The 9,437-nt window shown below is 45.4% G+C and overlaps 1 protein-coding gene across 4 annotated transcripts in view; it reads left to right on the top strand.

Annotated features, from left to right (window-relative positions):
• The first annotated feature begins 906 nt into the window (after positions 1-906).
• Positions 907-9,437, top strand: part of LOC101610726 (phosphofructokinase, platelet) — a 74,292-nt gene continuing 65,761 nt past the window's right edge. For 3 of the 4 annotated variants that reach the window (XM_045151906.1, XM_045151908.1, XM_004662207.2), the window contains exon 1: positions 907-1,103. In XM_045151906.1, coding sequence (XP_045007841.1) covers positions 992-1,103 — 112 coding nt within the window. In that variant the 5' untranslated portion in view covers positions 907-991. The remainder of the gene's footprint in view (positions 1,104-9,437) is intronic. The other variant, XM_045151907.1, reaches the window with a different exon arrangement.

Raw genomic sequence — 9,437 nt, 5'->3', positions numbered from 1 at the left:
ACCACAGCACCCACCGGGGCTGGTGCTAGGTGGGTCGCCACAACAACTAGTGGCCTCCCACACAGGATAAGGACATTTCAGCATTTGTAGTTTCCAGTAGAACCATATGAGACCTATCAAAGCACAGCAGCGTCTCCTGAGGGTGGGAAATGGTTTATTACACCTGCAAAGCCTTCCCTGTAGAGCTTCCTCTTGCCCTATTAGGATTCTCCAGCATCCAGGCCTAGAAAGGAGGTCTCTAAAGGTCACACACCTATGTCTTCCCACACTCAATTCCTTCTCTTCCCAGAGAGGGCTCATGCCACAGGGCTCTCGCGACCACCCGGATGGAAAATCAGAGCATTGTAGTTGCCCAGCAGTGCCTTAAGGATCTGCTCCTGTCTGTCTGGTTTTGTTCTTTCTGATCTCATCATACTAGAGATGACTTCTGCTCTGGGCCTGGAGAAAAACCGTTGTGGCGCCCCACTGTTCTGAGCACCACTACCCTAAGGAATTCAGCTGGAAGAGGGCGCGTGTCTTTTGTAGCAGGGAACCTCCAACTGCCACCTAACAGCTAGAGTTGGGTGCGATTTCCATCACGAGACTCAGCATCCACGCGAGGTTCCAGTCCCATCTGTGGAACTCGCCCCCAGCGGCTCTGCACTCCCAACCCCTGCAGTCTCCCCTCACAGCAATAGTCCCTCCATCCCCCACTTGCTATGGGATCCCGCACCCCACTTCACCTAGAATGGCACCCTGCGCTGAATCCCCGCAGCTGTGGGGCTCTCCCCATCCTCCACACCCACCCTGCGGCGCTCCAACTCCTACGGCTTCCCGACAGGCTCCACCCACCCACGAGCCGGGCCCATCGCCACCGCCCATTGGTGCTAGGTTAGGCGGGGGCGGCTCCTGCCAGACGCGGGCGGGGCGGCAGTTCCTAGGCTGGGGCGCGCGGGTCAGGTCCTCACTGACTGCTGCGCACCTAAGCTGTCCGGCTTCGGGCTCCTAAGCCATGGGCGACACCGACTTCGCGCCCAGCAGGGGCTCTTTACCGAGGTTCCTGGAGCACCTCTCTGGGGCTGGCAAAGCCATCGGTGTGCTGACGAGCGGCGGGGATGCCCAAGGTGCGCGCCTGAGGGTCCTCCGCCTGCCCTCTTGGAGACTGCGGGAAGGGAGGACGACGGAAGGGAGGGGTAACTGGGCCCGGAGATGGGGAGAACCATTGTGGGAGGAGGATCGGGAAGAAGGGATAGAGGGGTACTGCGCAAAAGCGTGGGGAATATGACGGGGGAGAGTGGGGATGAGTGGGCCGGAGCAGGAAGAAGTCCCTGTATGCAAAAACGTTGGGAGTGTCCCAGGGGCAACGGGAACCGGACCCTCATAGCTTTATGAGGTGCGGAGGGATATATGGCCCTAGTGATGCCTTCACTCAGAAGCTCAATCATTATTCCATCTCCAGGTTTATTTTTTGAGCTAGGCGATATCATTGCCTAGAACCCCTTCGAGGGTGATTCTGCCATCTGTCTTGGGATGGGACCAGGCATCCTTGCCAAAGAAAGCTAAGACACCTAGACCACTCCGACACCGCAACACTCAACCGGCCCTGTCTTCCCACCCCCGCCCAAATTCCCTGAAATGTGGTAAGCCAGGGTCGGGGTCCCAGCGGCGCTTCCCGCCCATTCTCTCCCACCCGCTGCACTGCAGAGCATGGCAGGGAGGGGCGCGCAGTGTTCAGCTCCCTGTGGTCTTAGCGGCCAGGCAGCGCCCCGTGTTCAGCCAGGGAGGTTTTTAAAAGGTGTTCTCCCGTCCTCTTCCGGCTTGTGACAAAACTAAAACCTAAAATGGGTCACGAGGCCCTCCCTGCCAGCCTCCCCGAGAAGGGGAAAACCAGGAAGCCAGGACTCAGGCAAGTCACCAGCCCTCCGGGTGTGGAGTCCAGCTTTCCCTCTGCCCCGGGAGGGGCCCTGGTTTTCGGAGGGGACTCGCTGCTGGGGCTCTTGGATGAGAATGTTTAAAACTTTACATGTGTGTCTGTGTGTTTTTGCGCGTGCGCGCGTGTGTGTGCGTGTGCGTGTGGCGGGGTGGCTCGGCAGCTCCGAGGCCAGAGCCCGCGGGTGCATGTGGGGCGCTGGGGTTCCCAGTCCTTGGGGTTTTTTGATCCACGTTGTTTCCCCCGTGAAGACGCAGACGCTACATCAGCGTTTCCCTGGCCGACACGCCCTCAGAGCCTTTAAGATATAGCGGAGGTTGGAGACACACGTGGTTCCGGGAGAGGAGATTGGGTTTTATTTTCCCTTCTTCCCCCTGCGGCAGAGGAGTGCAAAGGCCCGAGTTTCGCCCAGCGTTTTCTCTCGTTTTAAGGCTGTCCATCACAAAGAGAGGCTTAGGGTTTGATCCCTCACCTTCTGTCCACTCTCCGGGGTGACCTTCCCTTTGCCCTTGAGCTGGGTGGGGCGGGTGCGGCAGGTTGCATGGCTGTGGGCCCCGCCCCGCCCGCTGTGGCTGCCTACGTGATGCCAGTCCCGTCGCGCAAATCGTGATCCCTTGGTCCCCGAGACACGGGTGCAGCATCTCGGGAGCGCTGCGTGAAGGCCCTCAGTGTCCCTACCCTTCAGGTCTCTTAAAGGAGCCTAGGGTAGCACGGATCACCACATGGCACTCTATCCGGCTCACCTTCATCCACCCCAGCAAGATTGCTGAGGGACTAGTATTCTAGTAAGGAGGTCGCCAGTATAAACACTCCTTGTGGAGGGCTGGTTCTAAGAGAAAAACAATGTCAATACTGCAGAGATTAGGACTGGATAAACAGAAAGGTGAAATACGAGATAACTTTCACGCGGATTACTCAAACCCCTGAAGATGTGCACTCATGCACTACTGGGGTTCGCCCTGGGACCCAGAATGGCCGCCCATTAAAGTGGAAGGGCTTCAAAAGCACTTCATCTGTCCAGAACACCTTGCCAAGGGCAAAGGAGGGTGAAGAAACTCACCTTAGGAGCGGAACTGCTTACTGTAAGCTACCAGGCCAGGTCAGGCTTTCAAGATTGTTTTGAACAGTACCATAGGCTTTTTCTCCAGTGGAAAACGGTATTTTGAAAACCAAAATTGCTTGTGAATGGTGCTTGGTTAGTGTATAGTAAGAGAACTGCTGTTAGCTCAAGTACCATCCATTTTGACTTGTTACACCTGCACTGTCACTGGAGAAGTCGAAGCCAGTTCCTTCTTAGATTCTGTGTAAACAGTCCTGTGCTGTAGTGATACTACCTTGAACCTGTTAGAGAGAGTGCATGCATTTCTGAGAAATCTTGCCAAGATTCACACTCAGAGGGTCTGGACTTAGTAGTAACAAACTTCCAGACTCGACTCTTAGGGTATATTATTATTTGGATGGTATTTATTGTACACTTAATCTTTGTTTTATCGTTTTTTTAAAAAAATATTTATTTGCAAGAGGGAGAGAGAGAGAAAGAATGAGAATGAATGAGCACACCAGGGTCTCTTGCCACTGCAAATAAACTCCAGATGCATGGGCTCCTTTGTGCATCTGGGTTTACCTGGGTTCTCTGGAATCAGGAGGAGGCCACTAGGCTTTGCAAGCAAAGAGCCTTTACCTGCTGTGCCATCTCCCTAGTCTTCACCATTTTATCCTGATCCCAATAGTACTTGATTCTCCCTGAAAAAAGAAATTTGTTTATTAAATAGAGATCAAGGAGAATACATTCAACTCCTATATCAAAGGAAATTTTCTAATCAGATGTGAAATTATAGTAAAACTCCATACTGCAATAACTGAAACTGGTATTTTTGTACCTTTTTTATGCAAAAATCTTTAAAATTCTTATCTCTATGCCTAATTACAATGCTCCAAGATATGGACTTCTTCATTTGGGATGTGAGTGAGAAAGACCCATTAAAAAAAAAACAAAACTTGGACATAGCCATGAGGTACATAGTTAGTTGTGACAGGATTTAAGCCATGCTCTATAGGATTTCCCCACCAAATTTTGTCCATTCTTTTTATTGGATCTTTCTCAGTAAGTCTCTTCAATGTAGTCATGGCTCACAAGTGAACAGAACCCATCTTACTAGAAAGTTTACAGAGTATTCTTTTAGAGGATCTTTGGGGAGTTTTTTTTTAGTGGTGTAGAAAATGCCTTTTTACAGTAATAGCCATCAAGATGGCTAAAATCATGCACCATATCACTCAATACAAAAAGTAATAGTGTCCCCAGCCCCAAAAGGAATTTAAATATAGCATCATATAATAATATTGAAATTTCTTTAATTTTACTTTAGCCTAAAAAAAGTTTCACATTGTTAGATAGATAGGCTTACTGTGACTAAGATTGTGTCATGTACAAGAATGATTCATGTTTTGAGGCAGCAGGCCCAGTGCAAGGTTCCGCGTGGAATGCTTAGGGTGGGCTCAGTCCTTGTATTCTTTTTTTTTTTGTTTTTTAAATTTTTTTTTGGTTCATTTTTTATTTATTTATTTGAGAGCGACAGACATAGAGAGAAAGACAGATAGAGGGAGAGAGAGAGAGAGAGAATGGGCGTACCAGGGCTTCCAGCCTCTGCAAACGAACTCCAGACACATGCGCCCCCTTGTGCATCTGGCTAACGTGGGACCTGGGGAACCGAGCCTCGAACCGGGGTCCTTAGGCTTCACAGGCAAGCGCTTAACCGCTAAGCCATCTCTCCAGCCCTCAGTCCTTGTATTCTTGACATTAACATTAATACAATGTTTAATGAAAATCAATATAGATTTTATATACTTTCTAATCACAGTAGGAATAGCTGGCAGATAGTGACTACTTGTTATGTAGTAGAAATGCTAACTTACCCTTTTTGACTCAGGAGCCAGTGAACTTGAGATGAACTGAGGTTACAGAGCTAAGTGTTAGTTAGGGGCAGGTTGCATGGCTAGATGTAGAGATAGTGTTCTCACCAGTATAATTCCCAATGAAACCATAGTTCCAGCACCCAACATAGCAGATAGCTGTTGACTGCCCCCCACCTGGAATCAGCACTGCGGAGTATCAGGACTCTGGATTTCCAACTATCTTTGCTGAATTAAACCTTCACTAACCAAGAGTATCCTTCCAGGGCTGAGAAGATGGCTTAATTGTTAAGGCGCTTGCTTTCTGGTAAAACCAGATGCACAAGGTGGCGCATGCATCTGGAGTTTGCTTGCAATGGCTAGAGTCCCTGGCACACCCGTTCTTTCTCTGTTCTCTCTCTCTCTCATAAATAAATTAATATTTCTTAAAGTACTCTTTCAGCCTGAGAGCATTATGTGAGAATTACTAATGCTTCAAGACAAGGACTTCAGTCCTGTAGCCAGAAGCATGAAGTATCCATAGACAGGGTGTGCTGAATTGGTTCCTTTATTTTACACAGTCTTCCCTCCCTCTTTATACACTCTTTGTTTGTAAGTACAGTAAAGCACAGATTGAACCTCTTTGTAAAATGGTATCTATACTAAAATCTATGGCCTTTTATCTTCCATTATTACCTAACCAATTTACGTAGTATTTATATTGAATTTATATTGAATATTAGATATTATGAGTAAACTAGAGATGATTTAAAGGGTAATGGAGGATGTGTGTAGCCATCTGTCATTTTACAGAAGCGACTTAAGCATCTTTGGAGTTTGGTATATCAGAGGATATGGGGGAAACCTGAGATCCCAGTAACATGCAAAGGGACTTAGTAAACAGTAGCAGGATAGATGGGCTTACTATCCTTATACTCTACATACATGTTCTTTAACAGAGTCTTCTCAAGTTAAAATATAATAATTTCTTTGGCAATAAAAATATTGGGAAGCAATATGTGAGAATTGTAGTGTATTAGCATGCAGAGTAGGACCTTTGTATGACTTCATCATTTATTTATTTGTTTACTTATTTACTTACTACTTTCAGTTACTTAATGTGTTGTGGATCAAACCCAGGGCTTTGCACATGCTAGGTGAACACTTCCACTGAGCTACACCCCTACTCCTAGCCCATCCTATTCTATGTGAATATTTCTATCCGACATATTTAGATGGACTTTAGAAAATGAAAACAAACATCTCATCATATTAAACACACAAAACAACAAGGAAACCCAAAGCATGTTTTCCTCTTTAGTTACAGTAAAGTGCAGCTTTTGATGGAGAACAAGCCTTTTATACATGAATTAGAGTGATTTAAATAATTTTTTTTTGAGGTAGGGTCTCATTCTATCCCATGTTGAGCTTGACCTTTACGCTGTATCCCAGGCTGACACTGAATTCACTGTGATCCTCTTATTGCTGCCTCCTGAGTGCTGGGATTAAAAGTGTGCACAACCACACCCAGCTATCTAAGTAAATTATACTAATGTGCTGGACTGTCAGAAACAATGAAAATTGGAAATACATATATAAGGCAGCAACGGGCTGACGGACATCATCAAGATACAAAGTAGGGGCTGGAGGGATGGCTCAGTGATTATAAAGTGTTTGACTTCAAAGCCAAAGGACTCAGGTTTGATTGCCCAGGACCCACATAAGCCAGATGCACGAGGTGATGCATACATCTGAAGTTCGTTTACAGTGATTAGAGGCCCTGGCATGCCCATTCTCTCTCTGCCTCTCTCTGTGTCTCTAATAAATGAATAAAAATAAATAAAAATTTAAAAAATAATGAATGTTTCTAAAGAAGATACAAAGCAACACACTCACTGCCATAGTCACCACGTGATGGTGTTAAAAATGTGCATAGGGATAAAAAACAGATGGCTCTGTTAAGGAAAAAGGTTGAGTCAGTTTTGAGGTACTCTTTTCAACAAGCTTTGACTGATTTTATATTTTTCTTGGTTGTGTAGTTTCTTCCTGGAGGCTGGGTTCCTCCTCAGCACTACTCCATTTATGCAGCTTGGCCATCCTGTGCTTTGTTTGGAATTATGGTAATTGTGTTTATGTGGTGAAAGAAGCATCAACACATGCCACAATAGTATTCAGAGAATCCAGGAGACTTATATATAGTCCCTGACTCCTGGTCTGCTGTCTTCTTTTTTAAAATTTTATTTATTTGCAAGCAGAAAGATATAGATAAATAATAGGTAGATAGATGTATGCACCACTTTGTGTATCTGGCTTACATAGGTACTGGGGAATCAAACGCAGGTTGTTGGACTTTGCAGACAAGCACCCTAATCACTGAGCAAGCTCTCCAGCTCTTCTGCTATCTTGTTAAGCTCTCATAGGGTCTCCTTTCACATTTGTGAGATGAAGCAATCAAATTGGTCCACCCATCTTTGTCCTCTCCCTTCCTCCTTCTTTAGTTCTTATCACACAACATCTTCTGGCAAAAGGAGTGTGTAGGTAGTGTCAAAGAATAAAGACAGCACTGCCCTTTAAAGCACATTTGCTACATTCTCCATCTTTAATGTGCTTAGGGCCACCTCAGGGATGCTGTGAAGAGGCAGATGCTGACAGAGTAGGTCTAAATGAAGGGAGAAATTGGACTTGAGTTCACTGATGTTGGTCTTCACCTAAGTGGATTTTGAAACACACAGTTAAGGATTACTGGTGCAATTTGCTTGCAAACCTATGCTTTAAGGAGGCTTCTCTAAGACAACACGATCCCAGTAGCTCTAGGTTACTATCTTCTGTCCTTAACCATCATCTTGACCGAGAAAATGTTAACATAGGTCTATTACCTAAAGTTGTATATGTAGGTGACACCAGTTAAAAGTTTCCTGATTAGGAAATGATGAAGAGTGGCAAGTATAGTAACCTCAGGCAGTCTTTCTGTCTGTTACTTTCAGCTCTGGGTTCCTGCTCTTCAGATTGTTAGTGTTCTAACATAATCATTTCACTCATGAACAGGTTGTCCTCTGGGTGATGCCTTAGGCAGAATCATGGAGTCTTTTTTTCTGTCACTGTCAGGAAAGACAAATAGACTATGTATCTCAGAGTCAGCTAGGAGCTGGGAAGGCAGTTGTGTCTGGGAAAATGCTGCTGTTTTACAGAGGCCCAGGGAACCCTGAAATGTGAGGGAGAAGCCAGCAGGAAGTAGCCTAAGGTCAGGGAGTGGAAGTCACGGTGGGGGGGGGGGAGTGGGAACAAGTGGTCTTAGTTGAGGTCCTAGTACAAGCCAGATATGGACTTTAGAATTGCCTTGTACGAACCGAGAAGCCTTTGTGGAGGTTACTGGCTGCCTCTGATAATGGACACTTTGTTAAGTGGACAGGAGCCAAGGAGTCTGAGTTTAAGGACTGAGGAGAAAGGTTACAGATGAAGGGCTAGGAGATCAGCTGTAGCATGTGACAGGATCCTGTGTGCACCCAGGTACAAACCTTGAAGGAGACTGAAGATTATAAGTAAGTAGGTACATGAGATGGATAGGAGCTCATCAACTGTAGCAGAATAAAGATAGTATGTCAGTGGTCGATCCAGGGAAGTTGACGAGTAGACATTGTTTACAGTGATAATTATTATAATAAAATAAATTTAATATCAGTGCTATCAGCTCTTGGAACAGAGTATTTACCAGTGTTTAATGAGACCTTTGTGTTGATCTATGTGGCCAGATGTGTGCAATACATTACACACTAATTAATTATTAGATTGGAAAGCATCTCTATCTAATAAGAATGAAACTTGCATTGGTAGCATATATTTTATATTGAAGTGATCTGATAGCCACATTATTAAAAGTAAAAGAAATAGAAAAAATGGGCATATATGTACATATATAATTCTGTATTATATATGTGTATATGTATGTATGTATATAACTCGCTATTTAAATATGTAATTATTGTACTGGTTATTGAAAAGATTTTTTTTCTCACATGAAGACTTAAATCTAGTATGTTCTGACACATAGGTCAATTTGGGCAAGACACATGTGGCTATAGGGTACCCTAATGGACAGTACGGTCAAAGAGACAGGGATAGCATGCTGTTTCCTGCAATGAAAAGGTCCCTGCATGTTTTTGTGAAGGCTTTAAATATATGCAGGGTACAACTGACATTGGTCATGACATTTGCTCTGGATATGGGACTACAGCACACTCCCAGAATACTCTAGCCTTTGGCCCTTTGCCAGCCTGCAGTATTTTCTTCCAGATGCCCAGTTGACCTTACCTTCTTCAGTGCTTTGTTCACACAACACAGGGAAGCTTCTTTAAGCTATTGGTTGGTCATTGTTATCACTTTATGGCATCCTCCTCAAAATCTCTATGCCCTGGTCTGCTTGTTATGCCCTTTAAAAATGGATATTAGTTGGGAATTAATGTCCTTCTTGTTTTTGTTTTTGTTTTTTTGTTTTGAGGTAGGGTCTCACTCTAGTCCAGGCTGACCTGGAATTCACTATGTAGTCTCAGGATGGCCTTGAACTCATGGCAATCCTCCTGCCTCTGCCTCCCGAGTGCTGGGATTAAAGGCGTGAGCCACCACACCCGGCAAGTTAATTCTT

This window comes from Jaculus jaculus, chromosome 6 (assembly GCF_020740685.1).
Source record: "Jaculus jaculus isolate mJacJac1 chromosome 6, mJacJac1.mat.Y.cur, whole genome shotgun sequence".
NCBI lineage: Eukaryota > Metazoa > Chordata > Mammalia > Rodentia > Dipodidae > Jaculus > Jaculus jaculus.
Note: the sequence above shows the minus strand (reverse complement) of the source record. Positions and strands in the feature narration are given on the sequence as shown.